General features: G+C 45.8%; 1 protein-coding gene across 1 annotated transcript in view; it reads right to left on the bottom strand.

Moving 5' to 3' along the window:
• The window catches only part of ABCA13 (ATP binding cassette subfamily A member 13), a 389,474-nt gene that overhangs the window by 327,319 nt on the left and 35,821 nt on the right, over positions 1 to 26,334 (bottom strand). Inside the window, exons 6-15 of the mRNA XM_018047508.1 lie at positions 24,849 to 25,012; positions 22,039 to 22,169; positions 19,464 to 19,597; positions 18,167 to 18,331; positions 15,679 to 15,878; positions 13,896 to 14,023; positions 13,117 to 13,217; positions 12,597 to 12,776; positions 10,103 to 10,290; positions 9,045 to 9,184 (exon numbers count right to left, since the gene is read on the bottom strand). Coding sequence (XP_017902997.1) covers positions 9,045 to 9,184; positions 10,103 to 10,290; positions 12,597 to 12,776; positions 13,117 to 13,217; positions 13,896 to 14,023; positions 15,679 to 15,878; positions 18,167 to 18,331; positions 19,464 to 19,597; positions 22,039 to 22,169; positions 24,849 to 25,012 — 1,531 coding nt within the window. The remainder of the gene's footprint in view (positions 1 to 9,044; positions 9,185 to 10,102; positions 10,291 to 12,596; positions 12,777 to 13,116; positions 13,218 to 13,895; positions 14,024 to 15,678; positions 15,879 to 18,166; positions 18,332 to 19,463; positions 19,598 to 22,038; positions 22,170 to 24,848; positions 25,013 to 26,334) is intronic.

Here is a 26,334-nt window from a genome sequence, read left to right as displayed (position 1 = left end):
TGCCCTCTCCAAGCACACAGCTGAGGACAAACTGATCCGTGCACGAGGAGGGGCTCCCTGAGACCAGGGAAAGACCCACACCAAAATCAAAGGTTAAGGAGCCAGGAACTTCCTTGGGGGTCCAGTGGTTAAGAATCTGCCTCCAGACACAGAGAATAGGTGTACGGACACAGGGGTGTAGGGGAAGGACAGAGCGGAAGGATGGAGAGAGTAGCGGGGAAACATATACATTACCATATGTAAAACAGACAGCCAGAGGGACTCAGGGAATTCAGATCGGGGCTCTGTGACAGCCTAGAGGGGTGGGATGGGGCAGAAGGCGGGAGGGAGATTCCAGAGAGAGGGGACATACATATACCTGTGGCTGATTCATGTGAATGTATGGCAGAAACCAACACAACACTGTGAAGCAATTATCCTTCAATAAAAAAATTAATTAAAAGAAGACTCCACCTGCCAATGCAGGGGACACGGATTTGATTCCTAGTCCAGGAAGATTCCACATGCTAAGGAGCCACTGTGCCAGAAGTACCGAGCCCATGCTCTGCAACGAGAGAGACCACCACAGCAAAGAGCCCACACACCAAAACCAGAGAGAAGCCCCCGCGTGAAGCAACAAAGACCCAGCTCAGCCAGTAAATAAATGAACAATTAACTGGCCAGTGATCACACAGGACCAGGAAAAAACTTTGAACCCATTAGTCAGACTGGAGTGATCCATGATGTGTTAGGCATTGAGGATAAGATGCAAAAAAAGGGTCGTGACTCAGTAATGGGATATTTACAACCTCTCTAAGCACTGCTCCAGCCCTGCCCAACAAATCTTAAAAGCAAGACCCTAAAGGATCAAACTATTTCAAGCAATGTTTTTGATAAAAGGAAAACAAAATAACAAGCACAAAACAAGGTTAAATTCGTAATATTTAGCATTCAATCAAAAATTACAAGGCATGCAGAAAAGCAGGAAAAGTCTTACCCAGAATTGACAGAATTCAAGTAGAATTAGTAGAGAAGAGGACTCATCACATAAAACAGTTTATAATACTTAAACCACAATTAAAAGGCAAAATTTGTCAGGTCAGACAAAATTAGAACTAATTATATGTTGCATGTACAAAAAGACATAAAAACTTAAAAGTAAAAAGATGAAAAAGACATATCACCCTACATTTTCAAAAGGAAGCTTTCAGACAAAGTAGATGTCAGATGATAATATCATTGCTATTCCATAACCATAAAAACAACAATTAATCAGGAAGACATAACAATTCTAAATCTTTATGCACATTATAACAGAGATTCAAACCATATAACACAAAAACTGATGAAATACAGGATAAATAGACAAAGCCACAATTATAGTTGGAAATTTCAATAGCTCTCTCCAAATAATTGATAGAGGAGGAAGACAAATATCAGGATACAGATTTCTACAATACTATCAGATAACATGATCTAACTGATGCTTAAAGAATGCCCCACATGACAACAACATTGTACATATTCTTTCCAAAAGCAATGGGATGTTTTATAAGATCATGCATATTATAGACTATAAAAAATAATCTCAATAAATGTAATAAGATTAGAGTCATACAAAGAATGTTCATGGATTAACTAAATTAGAAATCAATGACATAATCTTTGATATTAATTTCTCATTTTGATAATAATTTCTCATTTAAATGCATTTTTCTCTGCAATCACCTTCTGTGTTTTTTCAGTTTTTTAACTTTATTGAGGTGTGATATAGATTTCTAACATAATTCCACAGTGGTAAGAGAATAGACTCTATATGATCTCAATACCTTTAGACTATGAATTTTTGCACCGTGTTTAATGTCCCTGGATATGTTCCAGTATCTCCTAGTTTACAGTCTATGAGAAATTGAATAGAATTTATATCATGCTGTTGTGTGAAAATTGTAAAAATCTTAATTTTGTTGAACTGGTTCATAGAGCTTTACAGGTCTATAATACCCTTCTACTTTTCTGTCTATTCAGCCTATTAATTTCTGAGAGTTTGATATTGAAACTTCAACTAAAATCTTAATTTATCTACTTAAAAGATAATTGTAATATAGTGGAACTTTGTTCTGTATTTTCCAAGTTTCCTATAAATGTGTTATCATACTTTCATAATTTAAAAAAATAGAAATCAATGACATAAATATACCTGGAAAACAGCTTACAGGTCAAAAAGAAATCAAAAGGTAAATTTAAAAGCACTTTAAATTTTTATGCAAATGAAAGTACAGTATACTAATATTTGTGAGATGCCATCTAAGAAAATGTACTTAGGAAGAAATTTATACCATTAAGTTCCTGTACTGGAAAAAAATAAAGATCTCAGCTTCCAAGTTAAGAAAAGAGAAATGAAGAGTCATTTAAACTTCCAGTAAGTAGAAAAAAGAAAATAATAAAGATCAAGGTGGGAACTGAGGAAATAGGAAAAAGAAAAACAATGAGCAGAAAATGAACAAAATCAAAGGCTTCTTGTTTGAGATCAGTAACACTGACAAACCTCTGACAGAGGGATCAAGCAAGAAGAAAGGCATACATTACTGATAAGGGGTGTGAGAGAGGCAAAGACTTTACAGATTCCCTAACATTCAGAGAGCAACATGGGAATCAGGGTACTAGCCCTCCACAAGGCAGAAAATCCATGTATCATGTGTAGTTAGCCCTCCAGATCACATCCCCCATATCTGCAGATTCAACCCACTGCAGATCACACGGCACTGTAGCATTCTCTACTGAAAAACATCCACGCACAAGTGAACCAGTGCAGTAAAAACCCATGATGTTCAAGGGTCAGCTGTGTTGTAAAAAACGTATAACACTAAATTAGACACTTCAGATGAAAGAGAAAAATTCCTTAAAGACACGATCTACCAAAGCCCATGCAAGAAGAAACAGACCATCTGAATGGCCTTTAGCTATTAAATAAATTGAATTTTTAGTTTAAAATCTTCCTACAAAGAAAGCAAAAGGCCCAGATGGCTTCACTAGTGAAATATACCAAATGTTTAAGGGAGAAAAAATACACAAACTCTTCCAAAAAACTAAAAAGGGGAAAATACTTTTCAACTCATGAGGCCAGGATCGCTCTGATAACACAATAAGATAAAGATATTAAAAGAAAGCAAAGCTACAGTCCAATATCTCTCATAGCACAAATGTAAAGTGTTAAATAAAATTTTAGCACATTGAATTCAATAATATACAAAAAAAGATTTATGCCTTACCAGTTGGGATTCATCCCACTTATACAAAGTTGGTTTAACATTATATATATATTTCATGGCATTTCAATAGCATAAAAACATTAAATATTAAGACAACTACAGTGAAAAACTACAAGTTGTTAAGAGAAAGTAAAGTAGACACAAATAAACAGAAATACTCTATGTTAATGAGTCAGGAGACTCATTATTACCAGAAAAATGTCATTCTCCCTTAAATTTACCCATAGATTCAATTCAATCCAATTAAAAAACTCTAGCAGGATTTTGAGAATCTGACAAGCATTCAGATTGGAAATTGCAAATGACTTGGAATAGCTGAAAACTTTTTTTTAAGAAAACGCAGTTGGGAAGCTTATACCACTTGATTAGGGTTTACCATTAAACTATAATAATCAAGATCAGGTGATACTGGGGTAGAGATGACTGGAACAGATTAAACAGTGCAGAGAAAGAGCCATGAATTTGCACAATGTATTTTAACAACAGTGCAAATGTAGTCAGTGGAGAGAGAAGAATTGTCACAATAAATTTTTCTGGAGCACTTGGATCTCCATGTGCAAAAAATAATAAAATCTGATATACTCATGCATCATGTATAAAAATTAACTCAGAATGCACCATAGACCTTGTTTAAAACCTAAGGCTATTAACCTTCTAGAGGAAAACATAGCTCAAAAATCTCTGTGACCTTGAGAGTTAGCAAAACTTCTCAGCTACAATACCAAAAGCATGATCCACTGGGGAAAAAAGAAAAAGATAAGAAGAACTTGATCAAAATCAAACCTTTTGCTCCAGGATGACACTGTTGAGAAAACTGGAAAGACAGGCTTGAGAGTAGGAGAAAATATTAGCAACAGACATATGTGATCAAAGTCTTCTATATCTTACCTTTTCAAGGAAATTTCAGACTCAACAATAAAGAAACATACAGCCTAATTTTAAAACTGGGGAAATGATGTCAATAGACAATCCATGACTAACGATGCACAGAGGATATGTAAGCACATGAGAAGACAGCTGTTCAAATCACTAGTCATAAATGCGAATGAAATCCATAATGAGATACCACACCTACTAGAACGGCTAAAAGTTTCTAAACTGACCACACCAAGTGCCAGCGAGGATGTGGCAGGATCAGAACTCTCTGGTAGAAAGGGTGCTGGTTGAAACTGCAAAATGTACAAGCTTGAAAAACAGTTGGTCAGTTTTTTTTAAGAGTTGGGCATGCACATAATATATAATCCAGCCATTTAACTTCTAGAGGGGAAGAAAGCATATTTCCATAAAAAAACTTTATTTTCAGTAGCCATAAACAAGAAATCATCGCAAATTGTAAGTCATGTGAATGGATAAACAATCTGTGATGTATCCACACTCAGCAGTCAAGAGTGCGTGTACCACCTCATGAATGAAGCTGAAGCTAATTAGTTCTAATTAATGACAGTAAGTAAAAAGATGTCAGAGAACACGCTATATAATTCCATTTGTATATATTTCTAGAAAAGGAAAAAAACTAGTTGATGGCAACCAAGGGCAGATCAGTGGTTGCCTGGGGACAGGAGTCAGGGCTGGAATTAACACTGAGAAGAGGTGGGCACAACCTTGTCTTAACTATAATGATTAGCTTCATGGATACACACACACAAGTGTCAGAACCCAATAAATAGTATATCTAAACATGTGAGATCTGTTGTTCAGTTCAGTTCAGTCGCTCAGTCGTGTCCGACTCTGCAACTCCATGAATCGCAGCACGCCAGGCCACCCTGTCCATCACCAATTCCCGGAGTTCACTCAAACTCATGTCCATCAAGTCGGTGATGCCATCCAGCCATCTCATCCTCTGTCGTCCCCTTCTCCTCCTGCCCTCAATCCCTCCCAGGATCAGTCTTTTCCAATGATTCAACTCTTCACATGAGGTGGCCAAAGTATTGGAGTTTCAGCTTTAGCATCAGTCCTTCCAGTGAACATCCAGGGTTGATCTCCTTCAGAATGGACTGGTTGTATCTCCTTGCAGTCCAAGGGACTCTCAAGAGTCTTCTCCAATACCACAGTTCAAAAGCATCAATTCTTCGGCACTTAGCTTTCTTCACAGTTCAACTCTCACATCCATATATGACCACTGGAAAAACTATAGCCTTGACTAGACAGACCTTTGTTGGGGAAGTAATGTCTCTGCTTTTGAATATGCTATCTAGGTTGGTCATAACTTTCCTTCCAAGGAGTAAACATCTTTTAATTTCATGGCTGCAGTCATCATCTGCAGTGATTTTGGAGCCCAAAAAAATTAAGTCTGCCACTGTTTCCACTGTTTCCCCATCTACTTCGCATGAAGTGATGGGACCAGATGCCATGATCTAAACATGTGTGATCTGTTATACATAGCAATTATATTTCAATAAAGCTAATTTTTAAAAAGAAACCCTTCTCATTTAAGGCAAGTAATTTAACCACTCTAGCACCTATTTCAGAGGCAAAATTACATAAAACTTGCAGTTTTTATGCTTCACTGAGTTCCCACTGCAACAGATTGGCTTATGTATATATAATTTCATAAGTGTTTAAGATGGGGAAAAGATGGTAACCAGCTCGAAAAAGAGCACAGGTGTATATGGTTAATATCAGATTTTTTTTAAAGCAAATGCTACCAGAAAAACCAGTCTGTATGGTATAACTTTTTTAAACAAAAGGAAAAACAGAATCCACTGAAGTGAATTCTGTGGCCACTGTTCGTGGTACATTATTACTCTGGCATCATTTTTGTGGGGAGAAAAAGGAACTAGCATCTATGGCAACTGCCTAGAAGTACTGCACTAGGCATTTTATGCACATTAGCTTGCTTAATCCTCATAAGGACCCAGCAAAGTAGACCATATAATTTCTATGTCACCAAGGAGAAAACTAACTGCAATGGGAGGCCAATAACTCACTCAGTAAAGTCTGTATCACAAACAGGGTTTGCTCCCAACTCCATCTGCCTGCCAAACTACCTGCACTCCATAGTTTAAATACTTACAGCAGAATCCAGTTATTAGAACACTTAGCTAGTATCTCTATTATAGCTGAAACTCCAGTACTGTGGCCACCTCACGCGAAGAGTTGACTCATTGGAAAAGACCCTGATGCTGGGAAAGATTGAGGGCAGGAGGAGCAGAGGACGACAGAGGATGAGACGGTTGGATGGCATCACCGACTCAATGGACATGGGTTTGGGTGGACTCCGGGAGTTGATGATAGACAGGGAGGCCTGGCATGCTGCAGTCTATGGGGTCGCAAAGAGTCAGACACGACTGAATAACTGAACTGAACTGAACCATTATAGATAAATAACAAATTCTTATCATGTGCAGTTGGTTTTGTTTCCTACTGGAGGAAGGAGAAATTTGCAACGTGTAACCTAAAGATGAACGCTGATCAATAGGCTTGGTCCTAGTACTACGCTGTCTCGAAGTTCACACTCTGATTCAGTACGTCTGACATGGGCTCTCAGACGGTGCTGATGCCACTGGTCCAGGCACCACACTTTGAGTAGCAAAGATATATGTGAATCAGGAGTGTGTAACTCATCCAACACAGTCAGGAAAAGGCCCAGAGCCACTAACTTCCCTTGACCATTATTAATCAAATAATGTTTCCATGTGACCATCAAAACTGCCTGACAACACATTCACTACCCAAAGCCTTAAAATCTGAGTGTGTTCAATATAGAAAGACTTGCAGGTCTGATGTAAAACATGATATATCAACATGTGTGGAATATACACAGAACTTTGCATAGGGGAAAATGTACAGTCCTGAAAGCATATATTAGAAAAGAAAATCTGAGAAGAATCTAGAAAAAGAACATCAAACTAAATTTACTAGAAGGTAGGAAATAAAGACCAAAAAAAGAGATTAGTGAAATAGGAAAAACACACAGCAGAAACCAATAAAACTTAGTTCTTTGTCAGAGGAGGCCGCATTTCTGCAGTGGAGCATGTTTAGGCAGAGTTCAGCCCCAAAGAATTGATGCTTTTGAACTGTGGTGTTGGAGAAGACTCTTGAGAGTCCCTTGGACTGCAAGGAGATCCAGCCAGTCCATTCTGAAGGAGATCAGCCCTGGGATTTCTTTGGAAGGAATGAAGCTAAAGCTGAAACTCCAGTACTTTGGCCACTTAATGCGAAGAGTTGACTCATTGGAAAAGATTCTGATGCTGGGAGGGATTGGGGACAGGAGAAGGGGATGACAGAGGATGAGATGGCTGGATGGCATCACTGACTCAATGGACGTGAGTCTGAGTGAACTCCGGGAGACGGTGATGGACAGGGAGGCCTGGCGTGCTGCGATTCATGGGGTCTCAAAGAGTCAGACACGACTGAGTGACTGAACTGAACTGAACTGAACTGAAGCCCATGCACGGATCCCTCCAAAGGGAAGCGACTGGTCAAGCTTGCAGGCACCACAGTGAGGATTCCTGAATTTGACACTTAGTAGTTTTGTGATGTCCTCCAGGAATGTAACCTGCATGAGCTCTGGAATGAAGTTATACCCAACTCATAGGTTGCCATGAGGATTGTGTGTGATTATCAGTGTTAGACACTTCTGAACCTGGGCCTCTGGCTGATGGTGAATATGTTTGTAGCCTGTTTCTGGAAATGGTAGAACTGCTCAGAAATATGCGATGAAAAGGAGGACAAGGTGCTGAAGCAGGACGTTAACGTGCAGGTTGTTGATTTTTAGTCCCTAAGTCATGTCTGACTCTGTGTGACCCCATGGACTGTAGCCTGTCAAGCTTCTCTGTCCATGGGACTTCCCAGGCAAGAATACTGAAGAGGGTTGCCATTTCTTTCTCTAGGGGATCTTCCCGACCCAGGGATTGAACCCATGTCTCCTGCATTGGCAGGCGGATTCTTTACACTGAGCCACCAGGAAAGCCCAACATGTAGGATGAGCACCCAACACAGAAGAACACAGCCAACCTACTGGAGAAGCCACGTGGACCCAGCTCTGTATATGGGATACAGAGCCCGGAGAGTAACAACAGTGAACGCAGGGACCCCTCTCATGGCTGATGAGTCTGATACCAAGAACCAGAGACATGGGGTCTCTAGCGGCCCCTTGGATCAGTTTGAGGAAGAAGGAAGGAGTGTTAGATGGACATGGCCACAGAAAAGGAACAGGAAACTGTCATCCCCAGGCCCCAATCCCCAAGCTCCAAGGAGATGCTGATGACCGCATGGGACCAGAGCCTGTGTAACACAGGGGAACCAGGGCACGTGGTTCCCAAGGCAGATGGAAGCACACCACCGGCTCTAGACCCAGAAGAGGCTGACGCAGAGATGGAGGTGTCTCCCTGCCAGCATCTTCCCTAAAAACAAAGCCTCTCGGAGACCAGTATGATTCTCTGTGAGTTCTGTAGTTGCAAGTTGTAAAGTTCGTACTTTACGGGGCTTCTGGCTTTGAGACTGGTAAGGAGAGAGGGGAGTCTATTTGCCACGGGTACTTGGGCAGGCACACTGCCAAGGAAGGTGGTACTGCACACAGAGCGTCCGGACTTTCAGAGGCTGGGTTACGATGAGTCTGTCCAGATAAGAATTTATGGGCCAAAGTGGGCCAGTTTCGAGGGGAAGCAGTCACTGCGCTGGGACCTGTGGTCAGTCTTGTTATCACTGAGAGAGTAAAGCTCAGTGTGCCTGCGCTGGCAAGCCCCTGCTGTCAGCCCCCTCCCCTCGGCAGGATTGCTCGTCTCTGAGGAAGCGGTGCTGCCACAGTGAATGCGGAAAACACCCACATGGCTGGAGTCGAGAGCACTGACTTACCCAGTGAACTGCTCTGGATACCCTCGTGCTTATTCACATATCGAGCCACTTCGCAAGTCTTCCCGATAAACCCCATGAAGGCTTTCCAGAAATGTGTATGTTCCAGGAATGATTGTGCTTTCTCAAGTATATGAAACATCCTGCAATTAAAACCAATCCAGAAAAAACAAATTTTAATAATGATTTTCCAGAAGGTCTTATTACAAACTCATCTAAATACAAATATATACAAATGTCTGGCAATCCAGTTATATAGGAAATTAGAAACTTTGAAATCGTTTTCTTATTTATGAACATTCCAATCCTGATTTGCAAAATGAGGAAAAATTATTTTATGGAAATGCATAAAACATAAGACAAAAAACCAAGAGAGGAGAAAGTGGGAAATTAAAGGATACGATATGAAGCAAGTTCTGAGTTACGAAAAATACATTTCCTATTTGACATATTTGACTGTGAACATCCTAGCAGCTGAGGAGAATGGAAATTCGTTCCACATACAATCCATGGTTTGAGAAAATAAAAACAAGGCAGATTTTCTGGAGAAGCACAGCTCCTTTGAAAGCCACTTGCAGGCAATTCATGCTAGCACCCTGGGTGACGTGATAAACAGCACCTTAGGGAACCTCCCTGGTGGGCTAGTTAAGAATCTGTCTTCAAGTGCAGGGGATGTAGGCTTAAACCCTGGTCGGGGAGCTAAGATCCGACATGCCCCAAGGCAACTTTAAGCCCTCTCACCTCAACTAAGACCAAACGCTGCCAAATATATATATATTTCTTAAATAAATAAAGCTCCTTAGACTAAATGAGGGTTCTACATTTCCTGTGAAAGATTAAGCCAATGGTTAAAAGGGACTGTTCACTATTTTATATCTTGTAGATGCTTTCCAATAGTACCAAACAGGCTAATATTTTTAAAATGGAAAAAAAAATTAAGCAACTATTTATTTATAAGTAGACTATGCCATGCTGACCTATCGCTCATAAAGAAGGAAGCCACAAGAATCCCTTCGGTTTCCAATTGTGCAGACGTTTTTCACCTAACAGCTACTACTTACACCGTGGAGAAAAGCTGGTCCTCGCAGTCAGCAGCAGAGACATCAGCTCTCAGTAGCCGCAGGAGCCGGGTGCAGGGCAGGCTCGCTTCCCGCAGCTGCGTCCCCAGATCCTGCCAGTCCGGGGCATCTTCTGGTATTGAAACTGGCATACCTGTGCGCCCAGCAATGACTGCCTGCAAAAGATGACTCTGCAAAGGCAGAGACAACATGGCTTGTGGTCCATAAAGTGATTAAACTGGGCAATTGTGATGCAGCCTCGTCCTGTGCTTACTCAGCAGCGGGTCCCTTTGAACTGCACCACGAAGGGTTGGGACCACTGAGTCCTGGACTTGTGTCTCTGTTCACTTGAACAAACCCCAAATTCAGCCTCAGGCAGATATCAACCAGAGAGCACCTACTCTCCAAGCCCGTCTATACTGGCTTGTTGCCCGTGTGATCCCAATGGAGCAGACTTCCAAGCATCACAGCCCTGTAACCGCTCCCTGCAGCTCATCAAGGCTGGGCAGGGACCCACATTTAACCAGCACAGAGCAGAAGGACATGGCCCTTCCGGCCCCACCCTTTCTGAGGACATCAGCTTCCAGCCCCACTCTCTTACCTGGGATCGCAGGCTGCCACAGGAGAAGTGTGGCCACCCTGCTGGGGGCCACATGAAGAGGCCACAAGGAGCAAAGGGACCCTGGCACTTGGAGGAGACAGCCACCCCAACCCATGTTCCAGCTACCCCCCAGACCCCCGCAGCTACAAGAGAGGCGTCTGGGGGGACCATCAGAATCACCTGCTGCACTCTGGGGGTTCGATAGTGACACATAACCTAAGCCCATCAGAAAGGCTATCACATGTACATAAATATATAAACATAACGGGCTCACAGCACCAGCAGATGCTGGCGCTATTGGCTCCATTTGTGTGCTCAATCGTGTCTGACTCTTTGCAACTCCGTGCCTGCCAGGCTCCTCCATCCACAGAATTCTCCAGGTAAGAATCCTGGAGTGGGTAGCCATTCCCTTCTCCGGGGGATCTTCCTGACCCAGGGATGGACTCTGAGTCCCCTGTATTGGCAGGCAGGTTCCTTACCACTGAGCCACCTGGGAACCCGTGGGCACCATGACATGGGCCTTACAGATACAGAGAAACGTGGTGGGCTTTCTGTTGGGAAAGAGTGTACAAACCGATAGCAGAAAAACAGCTGTGCCAACAGGCGATGGCCTCCATGCCTGCACACACCTTCCCTCTGGCCAGCACTCTCCCCGAGTTCTCCTTGCTTCCAGCCTCAAGCCTCCTTAAGAGCTCATACACTCATCCGGGAGGACGCGCCCACTGGGGACCCAGGCTGCCCCCTGCCCTCCTCAGTCAGGCCGGCGTGCACCCTTCCACCCATGATCCCTCACAGAGCAGATGCAGGAAAAACCCTGACTGGACTGACACGCTACCCTGGTGGCTCAGATGGTGTAGAATCTGCCTGCAACGCAGGAGACCCAGCTCCAATCCCCGGGTTGGGAAGATCTCCTGGAGAAGGGGACGGCTACCCACTCCACTGTTCTTGCCTGGAAAATCCCATGGACAGAGGAGCCTGCCAGGCTACAGTCCACGGCATCGCACAGAGTCGGACACGACTGAGCAACTACATTACTGCTACTACTACAGTTCACTAGTCTCATCTTTTCACTGATTTTATTTCATGGTTTAATGAAAGAAGAGAAACATGAAACAGGAAATGCTGAAAGTGAGATGAACCGTCAATACAAAAGGATGAACGTTAAAATAACTTCCAGTGTTCAGTAGGGCTTCCCCCGTAGCTGAGAAGGTAAAGAATTTGCCTGCAATGCGGGAGACCCAGGTTTGATCCATGGGTCGGGAAGATAACCTGGAGAAAAGGGAATGGCAGCTCACTCCAGTATTTTTGCCTGGAGAATCCTATGGACAGGGGAGCCTGGAGGGCTACAGTTCATGGGGTCACAAAGAACTGGACATGACTGGGCAGATAGGACAGTGTCCAGTACGGAAAATGTGGGCTGAACTTGACATGTGCTTTTCACTAATGCTGCACACTTTGCATGCTTAGACACCAGGGGAAGGCAGCCCCGGGTCCTGGGCACGATGTAGGGAGAGCACGTGCCCACCAAGGCCTCCACCCACTGGAGCTCCAACTCGGCCCCCCACTGACTGACCTCAGGACACGGCTCCACCCGCTGCGGCATCTGCAGCTGGAAATGGAGCCAGACCGGGAACCTGGACATAGGGAAGTAGAGGCGACCTGGGGACAGTCCTGGGTGCTCTTTGGGAGACTCGTTCAACATCAAGTAGATTTTGGCCAGGTGGGGCACACAACCTCCTAAGGACCCCAGCCTAAACTGGGGTCCCGGGGTAGCTGGGGTTCGACGACATCAACAGCTGCCTTATAAAACCACAGCTCCAGGATGGACATCTTCAGTGAATCTATCTCAGGAATGAGCCCCCAGGGCCCGGAAGAGGCCAGATGGTGGATACTCACAGCATCCTGCACGGACCCAAGCAGCTTGTGTAAAGCGCTGGCCTCGCTGGAGGGGAGAGGGCCGCAGGTCAGTCCCCCGAGGGCCTCCTGGACGCCAGCCACCCTGGGACTCAGGGGAACTCCTGTCTCCGACAAGCATCCACCGAGGCAGAGAGAAGTGGCGTTCTTATTCGTCAGTAACTAAGACAAACAGAGCCAGGGAGAGCAACATGAGACAGTTTCTGAGCCAGAGGCCACAAACAGGAGCCAGACTTACAAGAGAAAACAAAGTTCCTCAAAAATTGCCTACAGGACTTCCCTGGTGGTCCAGTGATAAGAATCAGCCTGCCCATGCAGGGGACACAGGTTCGATCCCTGGTTGGGGAAGTTCCACATACCATACAATATGGCCAAAAAAAAGCATAAAAACTGCCTACTGTTCTCTACTTTGCTAGCAAAGCAGGAGCAAAAGGAAATACCGCCTGAGCTTCTCGAGTGTTCTAGCCAAGTTGTTTATTCACGATTCTTTGCTGTGATTTACCTGCTGTAACTCCTTAAAAAGCACGTCCTTTTCCAGTTTCGACTGGCCAGGTCCATGGGATCTAGAGTTGTTGGCAGATGCCTCGAGGCAAATGAGGATTTCTGAAGGACAGACAGACAGGTTACTGTTCAGCCCCTGGGGCTGCTCCATGCCTGACTCAACACGTGGCCGTCAAATAACACCCTGACCCCTGGAAGCAGGCATGTCAGCACCCAGACCTGCGGTCAGACAGTTCTGTCTCCCTGAGGAGGGAGCTGAGAAAGTCCCCACGATTCTGGCTCCTCTTTCTGAAGACTCACAGGGAGAGGTTCCGTCAGCCACCTCGTTCTCCCTCCACCATGAGAAGGGACAGAACCCTGAGTGCCCAATGCCCACAGCCACCTCCTAGGACCACAGTCATGGTCTCAGTCAGGGAAAGGTCCTGGGCAGACAAGCCCTTCAGCCCAGGGGGATGGGGAGGGAAGATAGGAGGGGTCCAAGCATCAGTCCCGCCCAAGCACCGGGGATGGGAGTGGATGGGTCAGCAGATCTGGTCCCAGGAAGGAGCCCGTCCAGCCCCCAGGGAGGCTGACAGGGAGCAGCAGGGTGTGATCTCCAAGGCAACAAGCCGTTTATTCAGCCTGCACGTGCTAGGTCTGAAGCACCTCGGGCAACTATGTACTCCACGCCTGCACCTCACCTGCAAACCCGACAGGCGTCAGGCGGCTTGGAGTCTGCCCTCCCTGTGCTCACATTTGCCCTGATGTGCAGTGTGGACAAATAAACCTGGCGCTAGTTACCTTGGACGAGGTGGAGATCCTGGGCCACTGCGTTCCTGAGAGCCCCCTCTAGCTGGAGCAGGCTCGTCAGGGCTGGCCCCGGGGGCAGCTTCCGGAGGCCGCGCTGCAGTCTCTGCATATACAGTAATCTGCGGGCAGAAATACACAAATGAAACACGATGGAAAGCAGTTCACCAGCCTCCTTGGGAAATAAAATCCCGCTCACAGGAGAAACCCCCACGGCTTCAGGATCTCACATCCCCACAGACACAGATAACCAAGCTCCTGACAGATCGTATCCCCTGAATCCTCCAATTTGGGGATTCTTTTAGGCTGAACATGGATTAAACACTCTCCTTACCCCAAAACAGAAAAGTTTATTCTGAGTAGTGGGTAGAAGAGACAAGGGTTAGGATAAAATTCCAGGTGAGATTTAAAGACATTTGCATGAAACCTGAGTTATTAGAAAAAGTTTTGCACAGAAGTGTATTTTAAGAGTGTTTCAGTGTCCAGATGGTGTGTGGTGGAGTCCAGGCTGTCCAGCTTGGACCAGACCCCTGCATCCTCTTAGGTGGCTTCCAAAACAGGGCCTGACAGGATGACGGCGGGCAAGTCACGTTCCTCCAACTCTGGGTCACTCAGGAGGATGCCTGCCGAGTGGGCTCAGTACTCAGAGCACAATGTGGTCACTGATGCCCCGGATCCCTGAGAAGCCAAGAGCGGAGGCAGGGCTCCTGGGGCCCCCAACACTGTGGTGCATCACAATCCAGGCAAGACCCTGGGCGGAAGTGCCAGGACATGCTGGAAGTCGGCAGGATTGTTAAGGTAACCCAGTGCAGTGTCTCTACTGACGTGCATTCAGTAACAGAGGTGCTATTTTTAAACAGCTTCAAAGTAGACAGCCAAGCAGGAAAGTTTTTAGTGCCCTCGTTCATATCCTGTATGTGGAGCTCTCATGAGACAGGACCATGTGTCTCATGATTTCTCTAGCTTATCCGGCAAGTGTCTGCGGCTGGCTGACCCCTCCTGTGGTGTCCCCCCTCCCTCCTGTGGGAAGCCTCACCACGGCATCCACATGCCCCGTGCAACCACTCGAGTTTTGTTCTATTCAAAGGAAAGCCCTAACTTTAGGAGTTTAGTAGTTGGATGGCATCACCAACTCAATGGACAAGTTTGAGTGAGCTCCAGGAGATGGTGAAGGACAAGGAAGCCTGACACGCTGCAGTCCATGGGGTCGCAAAGAGTCAGACATGACTCAGCCACTGAACAACACAAGATTCATCAAATCACTACCAACAGCCACCTCTGCTGAAGAAACAGACCCCACGTCACTCTAGACTCCTCCCTCCTCCATGTGAGCGAGTGCTGGTCAGTATCTTCAAGATGAAAACACGTGACCCACCTTTCCTACTTCTGATATATTTCTGGACCTCATGTAAACATTTCAACTACACAAAAAGTTATAAATAAATATGAAAATAGGTACTTCCTTACAGGAAAGGACCTTTAAAATATTTTTGTTCATTTTTAAACAAATATCAAAGACACAAGACCTAAAAGGTCAAGAATCTGAAAACCTCCTCAAATATTGTACCCTCACTGGTTGTTTTTAAAACCTGAACAGGCACGTAGATTGCTGCAAACAGTCCTACCAGGGTCCATAATACAAGCCTCGCACTTTGCAGCTGCTAACTACCCTTTGTTGTCTAATTGGGGTTGCACAGAAAACATCCCAAGAGTCATGCACTCTTTAAAACTGGAGTTGTCAAACCTCATCGACAACCAAACAGGAAAAAGTGCCTACATCCTGGTAGGTGTGTGGCTGCCTTCGGAGCCATCTGCTGCCATGCTGTCATTCAGGAGGAGGAGAGCGGCCTGCAGAGCCCTGGCCACCTTCCAGGGCTGGCTCTCCTCCCCAGACTGAGTCTTCAGTGCCTCCAGGCCATGGCCAATCCCCGCTAGGACCTGCTGGAAGAGGCTGCCTTTCCACTGCTGATCAAATACCTGCATGTCAAGAAACAAGAACATTGTTATCAACAGTAATAAACTGGAAATGCTAGAGCTTAGTTAGGAAATAGTAACAGAACTTCCCTGGTAGCACAGTGGATAAGAATTCACCTCCCAGTGCAGGGGACACAGGTTCGATCCCTGGTCTGGGAGGATTCCACACGCCAAGGAGCAACTAAGCCCGTGCACCACAACCACTGAGCCCAAGCTCTAGAGTCTGGGAGCCACAACCTCCGGGCCCACACACCCTAGAGCCTGTGCTCCACACAAGAGAAGCCACTGCAATGAGAAGCCCACGCACCACACTGAGGAGCAGCATCCACTGCCACAACTGAAGAAAACCCACCCAAAGCAACAAAGACTCAGCACAGCCAAAAATAAGAGGAAAAGAGAAAGGAATAGTAACAGACTATTCTAGGTCACAGATGGCCTGTTTTTATGTGGCAAATTGAAACACCTGTTAACAATTGTATTAGGATTTCATTTCTACTCAGAAATCAAAAATTGCAAATTGCAACAATGGATGCATGCAATTGTTTCGTTGGCCCAATTTCTCTTTTTCCTTGCCCTCTCCCCATTTTCGAAAGAGAAGGTAATAATAGTGCTCAGTCATGTCCGACTCTTCGTGACCCCATGGACTGTAGCCCGCCAGGCTCCTCTGTCCGTGGGATTCTCCAGGAAAGAATACTGGAGCAGGTTGCTATTTCCTCCTTCAGGGGACCTTCCCAGCCTGGAGAGTCTCCTGTGTCTTCTGCACCGCAGGCAGATTCTTTACCTGCTGAGCCATCAGGAAGTCCGAAGGTAATAATGTACATTTCTATTAAGTGAAGTAAATCTTAAAAACTAAGCTGATGTGGAATGGTATAAATATATTCATATGTCTGAAAATTATATAGCTAATACATAGTTACTAAATATCATTTTATGTCATGAACTTGGGGATTCTAAAGGCAGTTCACATTGTGGGTTATCAACATAACACCATAACAGATCATTCCCACCCAGACTGAAAGCATGGGGATATATGGGGAACTGGGCTGCGTGCTGACTATCTTCCATTTCTCCACGAGCTCGCCACCCAGACAAGGTTTCCACTGACCGTGGCAATGCTGGTCAGGTCACTGCTGTCCCTTTGGATGCTCTGATGATTGCATACAGGATGGATAAACAGCAAGGCCCTACTGTATTGCCCAGGGAACTATATTCAATACCCTCCAATAAACCATAATGGAAGAGAGTATGAAAAAGAATGTGTGTGTGTGTATATATATATATATATATATATATATATATATATATCTGAATCACTTTGCTAAACAGCAGAGATTAACATAATATCATAAAGCAACTATAGTGCAATAAAATAAAGAGGGATCCCTGGTGCTGTCTGTGCGCATATGAAGAAGGTGCAGATGGAGGCCGGGCTGTGGGGCTCCTCACACCTCCCCCCACGGAAAGATGTGGAGTTAAAGAGTGGACACGTGGAAGGGGGCAGGCAGCGATGAATCGACTGACTCTTGTAAAGCTCCAGTAAGCCAGGTGCACCCTCTCTGGGCTTTGCTGTACGGCCTGAGCTGTAGGCAGCACTGCTGTGCTGGACACTTAAAAATCAGGTGAACAGGTAAATCTCATGTTCAGTGTTCTCCGTACAATAAAATAAAATAATAACTATAAATAAGATCACCAACAAGGACCTACAGTATAGCAGACGGAGCTATATGCAATCTTTTATAAGAACCTCTAAGGGAAAAGAATCTGAAAAGAAATAAATGTATATATATAACTGCACACCTGAAACTAATACAATATTGTAAATCAACTATGCTTCAATTTAAAAAAAAATGTTAAAAAGAACTCAGGGCTTCCCTGGTGGTCCAGTGGTTGGGAACCCACCTGCCAATGCAGGACACCAGTTCAATCCCTGGTCAGGGCTCACGTGGCTAAGCTCCCACGTGCTGCGGGGCAGCTAAGCCCACACACCACAACTACTGAACCATGTGCCCTAGAGCCCACGCATCGCAACAGGAGAACCCACTGCAAGGAGAAGCCTGCACACTGCAGCTAGACAGTAGCCTCCACTAGCCCCAACCAGAGAAAGCTCCTACAGCAGCAGCAAAATCCCAGCACAGCCAAAAGTAAACAAATGGGGGGGGGCGGGGTGGAGAAGAAATCAAGCCCAGAAAAAAATTCAAAAGATTAGATTAATAAATTAAATCCAGCAGGGAAACAGCAGGAACGTGCTTGGGTGTGGGCACGCCAGGACAGGTGTCTATGGTGGACGGCACCTGTCTGTAGAGGTGCAGCCGGCTGACCGCCTGGACCAGGTAGTCTTTGGCTGCTGACCACTGAGGGTCACAGTCTGCAGGGTGACCCTCTCCGTCATCTTCTTCCTCGGAGGAGCCAGACAAGGCTGAGCACAGAATCTGCTCCAGGGAACTGTCTGTGGGGATCTGCCAATGATACAGGAACTATTTAGAAATCAGCATGTTTTTCCTGGGATGTTTTCCTCCTAATAATACCACAATCCTGCCAAAGAAAAAGCTCCGACGTTTGTTTGGCTGAAGACATAACAAGTTGACGGAGCACTATCATCCGCGTGCATTTACCTGGAAGGAAGGCCTTTCAGAGTGCAGGAGTAAGCTGATGACCCTTTTCAGGAGAACCGCAGTTTCTCCAGGACACGGGATGATTTCAGAAACTGTTCATCTCCACTCCCTTGGGCCAAAGGCACCCACAGGCTGACCCAGTTTAACTGATACCTTGGATTCACAAATTTACTTGGCCAAGATCATTTTCTAAGTATCAGAGCCGGATGAAGTTGGATCAGAGTTCTGGGTCAAAAATTACTTACTATTTTGAAACCAAACCTCCTTTATTACTGTGAATGAACTTCACATGAAGTTTCTCTAATACAACACCATTAAAACATGTATGTTCTTGTTGGAATGAACTGTGTTCCTCTATTACATAGTTTTATAACAATCATGGTGTCATCCTATCTGGAGGTGGGAAAGGGGTGTGGGGGCGCGGGCACAGGAAGGAGATAGGGCTACAGTATTTGGCTCCTGCCCTGCAAGAAGCAGAAGCACCCACAGATGTGCCAAGAGACTAAAGGGTCAGCAGGTGAGGGTCTCCCAGCCCCTCAGGAGCAGCTGCTAGTGGGGCCTGGAGGAGTCAGTGGGTCAGAGCCTCTGATTTTACAGTTTGGAAAGTGAGGCTCTGATCTGGTGAAGCCAGCTGGCTCCCCAGACCCCAGGCATCGCTCTGCCTGGAAAGCAGTCCTTTCAGGCCCTCTGCCCCATCTGGACCCCACCGCCTTCACGACCTCCCACCCTCAGGGGCCTGGCTTGTCTCCCTGCTGCCTCAAGATGCTCTATCATATCCAAACTGTGCTTGAGGCAGGATCACATGTCAAGGAAAGAGGGAAGGAGCAGTTCTAGAACAGTCAGACACAGCAGCGTCCCGCCCAGTCCAAGGAGCCACATTTCAATAAGGGAACCGCTGCCCCGAGGTCCCAAGAGAAGGTTCTAGAGTCGCCCTCAGGGAGAAACCCAAAGTGTGAGAGCAGCTGAGCATGCGTACCTCCTGTAGGTCAGCAGAGTAATTCAGGACTCGTTCTGCGTGAAGGTCATCAAAGCCAAATCGGGATTTCAGGTCAGCCTGAACCTTCTGTGGGTCCCACATCAGTTCCTTCACGGACAGGCTGTAACCTGACTCTGCAAGACAACCAGTGATTTAAACCGTCGGCTGTGGCAGCACTGTAACAGGTGGAAAGTCATTTAGAAAATGATGTCTTTTCCACTTCGAACAGAAATGCAAATACAGTCCAAAGGCCAACTGGACCATTCACAGGAAGAGCAAATAGAAGCTAATCCAGAGCTATGGAGCTTGCGGTGATACATCACTTGCTTCTTTGCATGCTCAGTCATATCCAATTCTTTGAGACCCCATGGACTACAGCCTGCCAGGCTCCTCTGTCCATGGAATTTTCCAGGCAAGCGCACTGGAGTGGGTTGCCATTTCCTCCTCCAGGAGACGGTCCCAACCCAGGGATCAAACCCTTATCTCCTTTATCTCCTGCATTGGCAGGTGGATTCTTTACTACTGAGCCATCTCCTGGCACATAAATGACCACAAATTTCTGGAGGATAATTTGATAATGGGCTTCCCGGGTGGCTCAGACAGTAAAGAATCTGCCTGCAACGCAGGAGACCTGAGTTCAATCCCTGGGTCGGGAAGATTCCCTGGAAAAGGGAATGGCAAGAAGTTTATGAAATTCACAGATTGAACCCAATAATTTTGTTTTAAAAAATCTATCTCAAGAAACCTAATAAGATGCCTGACGAAAAAGTCATGAACCACGATATTACTGCACTGATTTTACACTGTTTAAATATTGAAAACCAACTCAGTGTCTAGTGCTGGAGGAGGGAAGGAAATATGATTTATTTATAGCACAAAATACTGTGGAGTCTTTAAAATCATATTTATAAAAATTATTTAAAACCAAAGAAAATGTTCCCCCGCAACAGAGCTACTCAAGATATAAAACTCATACGGTACCCAAGTATCCCAGCAACGCTATACAGAAGTGGCAACCCCTGCCCCAAAATCTACACCCGAGCCCTCCAAGGTCGGGTGATCTCTGGTGAGTATGGCCTGGCAACTTCAAACCTGCTGCTGCTGCTGCTAAGTCGCTTCAGTTGCGTCCAGCTCTATGCGACCCCATTGACGGCAGCCCACCAGGCTCCCCTGTCTCTGGGATTCTCCAGTCAAGAAAACTGGAGTGGGTTGCCATTTCCTTCTCCAGTGCATGAAAGTGAAAAGTGAAAGTGAAGTTGCTCAGTCATGTCCGACTCTTAGCGACCCCATGGACTACAGCCTACCAGGCTCCTCTGTCCATGGGATTTTCCAGGCAAGAGTACTGGAGAGGGGTGCCATTGCCTTCTCTGAACTTCAAACCTAAAAGCACATAAATTCCAAGGTGAACCTGCATCTGGAAACCCAGCTCTAGCTCATTTCAGATCATGATTCAACAAGCAACAGTTGAGTGCTACAGCTACACAAGCCTCCACCACAAGCCCTCCTATGAGACTTCAAGTGCCCTGAAATTAATGCGTGAAGATGACAGAAAGTCAGGGTCACAGGGAACTCTGGGTAGGTTCTGAAGTGGGGGAGAGGGGGTGGCTACCCAAGAATGTGGCTTGGGAAAAAAACAGGTTCTGAGATTAAAACAAGCACTTCCTGTGTGTGCAGAGGTGCCAGGCAGGAGATATTGGTCATAGTACAGACTTTCAGTTAAAGGTAAATTCTGGAGATTTCCTGCATGACACTGGGATTACAGTCAACAATGCTGTATTATATACTTATTACTCAGACATCATTATCACCCAAAAAAGGCAACTGTGTGAAGTGCTGAATGTTTTAAGTAACTTGTTTTTGGTGATCATGTTACCAGGTATACATATATCAAATCATCACCTTGTACACTTTGAATATATACAATTTTGTCAGTAAAATAAAAGAAAATGAAAATTTAAGGAAACAAGAAAGGATACCCGGGTCAAGCTAAGTCATTTCACCTTTTCCTGTGGAAAAACTACCTATTTGGTTGTGGGGTGGTAGTGGGGGGGTGGGTTCTAAATCCATATCACCTTTCTCCTCTTATTGTTTTTCAAATACTTCAAATATTTTTCAAATAATAAGAGTTCAGAAGGAAGGAAAGGCTAAAGTCAAAGAACTAATGGGACTCCCCTAGCGGCCCAGTGGATTGGGCTCTGTACTTCCTTTAGGGGCCCAGGTTTCCATCCCTGCTCAGGGAACAAAGACCCCACAAGTCGAGTGGCACAATCGAAAAAAAAAGAACCAAAGACAGGTCTGTTCTTAGAGGGCACAAGCCCAGGAGTTTTAAAATCAGTTATTTTTTTAATTGAAAATAACATACTTATTAGAAATGACTGCAGAACTTTGGTAGAAAGTCAAATTGTTTTGAGTTCCAAATTTTCAGTCTGCCTCTATCAGAAACAGCTGATTCTCTCTTGCATTTGATATTTTATTTAAATCATTTCTTTGAGTAGCAGGTGAGCTCTGTGGTGGCTGCTGATAAATTTAACCAGTACAACAGTGAAATGTCACAATAGCGGTAAGATGCCCATACCTGTGGCCACCGCTCCATTCTCCTGCAGGAATGCCAGCGTTGAAACAGCCACCTTCAGCACCATTTCAGAGACCCTGGAAAAGGTGTGGTTGAGTGGCAGCCACTCTAAATCTTCTAGAGCTGATAAGGAACTGGAAATGAAGCAGAACGAGAATACCATTAGCAAAACAGGTGGCATCCCCCTGGCCCGTTCCACCCGCCCCACTCCAGCAGGATGTGGCTGGAACTCACAGGGCTGGAGCGTGACCCTGACTCCCTGGACCAAAAGTTAACAAAAGTTAAGCGCTTTCTTTGGTCCACTCAGGAAGCCGACAGGTGCCAAGTGCTGTGACCTCAGAAAAGTGCTCATCAGCCCACCTGTGTCAAGTTTGCACGCTCAGTCTAATATCTGGGGCCCCCCTGCCTACTGGAGAACCCTGTGGGAAGCTTTGTTCAACTTCATAACGTTCTGATTCTGAGTTAGGCACCAGAATGAAGGGGTAGGAGTCCCGGGTCCCCACCACCCGCCCCTCCCCAGTTCTGCCTGTACCTCAGCTCTGCCTGCGTCTCCAAGGCCCCGTCCGCACCCCTGGACACTCCTGCCTGCACATCCAAGCCCCATCCACACCCTTCACCTTGCACTCCTGCCCCCAGCAGCCCCCGGACCACCCAGGGACCTAGGGGTGCACACTCCAGCGGGGAGAGCTGCCCTCCATGGGGGGTAGGGAAGGGGCCTATGGAGCTCTCAGAGTAGGCTCTGGCCCCTTGCACAGGCAGCTCTGGGTGGGGAAGGGGCTCTGCTGCAGAAGCCAGGGGCCCCCTTTGGAACAAGGACTCCTCCCCCCTGGCTTGAGGGCAACGCTGGCTGCTCTCACTGATGGCAGAGAAAACAAGTCACGGTTTAAAATCTGGAAAGAATATCAACTTTTACTAATAAAATACCCTATTGACACAACAGATTTACACAGAGTCCAACTTGGGGAGGGGAGGAAGACCACATTATTAAAATGTGGGAAGCCACCTGGGAAGGGGTCCTCTCAAAGGTCATCCTGTTATGGAAACCATGGTGTCAGAAAGGGATAAGCGGCACTCAAAGACGCCGAATAGCCGGTTTTATTCAGCACCGTTGTGGGCCCAGCAGAGTCACCACCATAGGCTGAGCGTCCCGGCTTTGTTCTAGGTGTCTTTTATACACAGTAAACTTTCCGGTCAAACCGCAGATCCCTCCCCTCCCCAGTAGCCCTAGTTTCCAAGGATGTAACTAGTAAGGAAGAACACAGAAGTGAAAGCAGTGATTGATGAGCAGCAGCGATTGAAAACAAGACAAGGGAGAGGAAAGCAAAAAGTTGTTCCTTTAACTGGGGGCTTAAATCTCACTCCTGTCTCAACCCAGGGTAACATGGGGTCAGGTCCATCACAGGAGACCAGCATGCTGCTCAATGAACCACAACTGGTAAGACTGAGTTAGCTGTTCTGGGTAATATGTGGGGCCACTGCAGCATCATTTACTAAGAAACTAGTTTAAAGTGTTATTGCTGCAGCGAGAAGTCAATTCTGACTCCTTGCAGGAACTGTTCTTTGACTTGCTTTCTGTTGTTTTTGCTGCTGCTGCTGCTGCTGAGTCGCTTCAGTCGTGTCCGACTCTGTGCGACCCCATAGATGGCAGCCCACCAGGCTCCCCCGTCCCTGGGATTCTCCAGGCAAGAACACTGGAGTGGGTTGCCACCTCCTTCTCCAATGCATGCAAGTGAAAAGTGAAAGGGAAGTCGCTCAGTCGTGTCCGACTCCCAGCGACCCCATGGACTGCAGCCCACCAGGCTCCTCTGCCCATGGGATTTGCCAGGCAAGAGTACTGGAGTGGGGTGCCATTGCCTTAATTATTATTATTCTCATACAATGTCCTGCCTCAGAGAATCCTGTCCCTCTGCCTGTTAAACTAAAGTGCCTTTGTTCAGAACCTTGTCCACCCAGAGATGGCAGAAAGAAAGAAATTAACACATCCCCCAGCCTGAGGCTTGCCATTCTAGGAGATACTTGCAAGATTAAGTGGCCTCTTTACTTTGTTTCCCCACCATCCCCCATCTGTGATCCATAAAAGAACCCGGCATCCAGACCCCAACAAGACAGTAGTTTGCCATCTTCTCGGTAAGCCAGCCAGCCTTCCGAATAAAGTCGGATTCCTTGCCTCAACATCTCATCTCTTGGATTCACTGGCCTGTCGTGCAGCGAGCAGAGCAAGCTTAGCAAGCTTGGACTCAGTAACATTAGGTTCATGTCACATCTCCAGTAATGAAAAGCTCAGAAACAACCGAAGACCAGTCATAAATTATCAAGTAAACTGCAGTCTACGGTACCTTATCAAAATGGAGTGTTACTCAGCTAGTGATGATGCTCATCTGAAGACTCTCAGGACCCAGGAAACGTTAATGATGCGTTATATTGTTTAAATCAGGGAGCACATGCTCTGAATAGCATCACCGCACTTAACGTAAAATGCTTACGCTGGGAACGCGAGGCAGGCGTGGCGAAGCAAGAGCTCCGCCATCTCTGGGTCACATAATTCCAGGGATATAATGCCCGTTTTTCTTGTAGCAATCACTCAGAGATATATTTTCCCATCAAAAAGTGAAGAGGAAGAAATCAACACAACATTGCATAGCAATTATCCTCCAATTAAAAATAAAATTAGGAAAAAGATGAAGATACAAAAAAAGACCCAGCGCAGCCAAAACTAAACAAAGCAAAACAAACAACAACAACAAAAAAAAAAAAAAAGTGAGAAGGATAAACCAAATCCTCTGTGACTGGTTGCGTTTCTCATTTTAACTTACGTCAGAACCGCGTGGAGTAGGTGTCCTCCCGCAAGGACGCCATCTGCAACGTGGAAGTTGTTTGCGGAGAGTCTTGGCAGTAAAAGCAGAAAGTCCCAGAGGTGAGGCTGCTGGTGGAGACTCTCTAGCTTCCCAATCACTTCCTCGGTCTTATTGAGATCCATCTGATGGAACAAAATGCCACGTGGGAGTTGCGGAGGCGCAGGGCCACAACTGTAAGAACGCAGAAACCCTGGGGGCCAAAGCCGTGCCTCCTGAGTCACTACTTTGAACAGACCTGATTTTAAATTTACTCTGTGAGGTTAGTTTTTTAACTGTTGTGGAAGTTCGAACCGGGGAAGAGAGGTAGACGTCTGTTTTTGTAACAAGCTGAACCAATTTCTAAGATGTTGAGATAGATTTTGGAAATAGATGATGAATTGTTCAAATCTGAACAAAACTGGAATAGATACTGGTATCTGAGGTTTTTTTGTTCTTGCAGCTGAGCACAATCATGATGTATCAGTTATATTGTCAATAACTGAGTACTTCCATCCTCACAAAAATTCATCCTCCCCCCCCCCAACCATGTGACCAAAACTATGTTCCACACTGTCAAATGTCCCTTGGAAGCAAAACGTCTCCAGGCAATGACTGGGGCCTTACCTAAAGGCTGTGTATCTAATGCGAGACAAAGGTTTGTGCCAAACACATGAATCTTTTTTTTCTTTTTTTGGCTATTCTGTGGCTTGCGGTGTCTTAGTTCTCTGACAGTGACGGAACCTGGGCACCCTCCAGTGGAAAAGCAGGGCCACTTGCCCTACGTCAGCCAACGTCATGTCCACCCTCTGGGTTTCTAAACTCACGACCTTACTTCAGAAAAGTAAACTCGTCTTTTAATCCATCTCCTGCATATTTCTGGCTATCTCAAGTACAGCTTCTATACAGTGTTAACTAACAATCAAATCACTAGAAAGATGTGTTCGAAGAATAAACTTAAAATCAGTGCTTTGAACTTACCATGGTGGAAGAAGAATGTCGCCTGTCATATCAGTAAACAGGGAATGCTGCAGCTGTCAAGCCAGCAGGCGCTGCATCCGAGACCACTCTCCCACCCCCCACCCCCCGCCGCTCCGCACCCCTCCCCTGTGCACCCTGAGGAGGTTCAGGACGGAGAAGAGCCAGACACTGGCCCCAGACAACTAAGAAGAACATCCAAAGGGTGATTTCAATGAGCCCAGACTGTGGCATTTTCCCATGCATGGACAGCCACTGAGCTCATTCACACAAGATGTGCTTTTTCCTTAACCAACAGGAATCTTTTGATGCTCCGACTTCCCCAGCTGTGTGGCAAAAATTCCTGCGTGTCCAGATTCCTCCCTTGCCTCTTCAGAGCAGTTCCTCAGAGAGAACTGAGAGACTGTAAGTGTATGTACGTGAAAGCTTTAGTCGCTAAGGCATGTCTGACTCCTTTGAGATGCTATGGATTGTAGCCCGCCAGGCTCCT

The sequence above is a fragment of the Capra hircus genome, chromosome 4 (genome assembly GCF_001704415.2).
Source record: "Capra hircus breed San Clemente chromosome 4, ASM170441v1, whole genome shotgun sequence".
NCBI classification, from domain to species: Eukaryota; Metazoa; Chordata; class Mammalia; order Artiodactyla; family Bovidae; genus Capra; species Capra hircus.
Note: the sequence above shows the minus strand (reverse complement) of the source record. Positions and strands in the feature narration are given on the sequence as shown.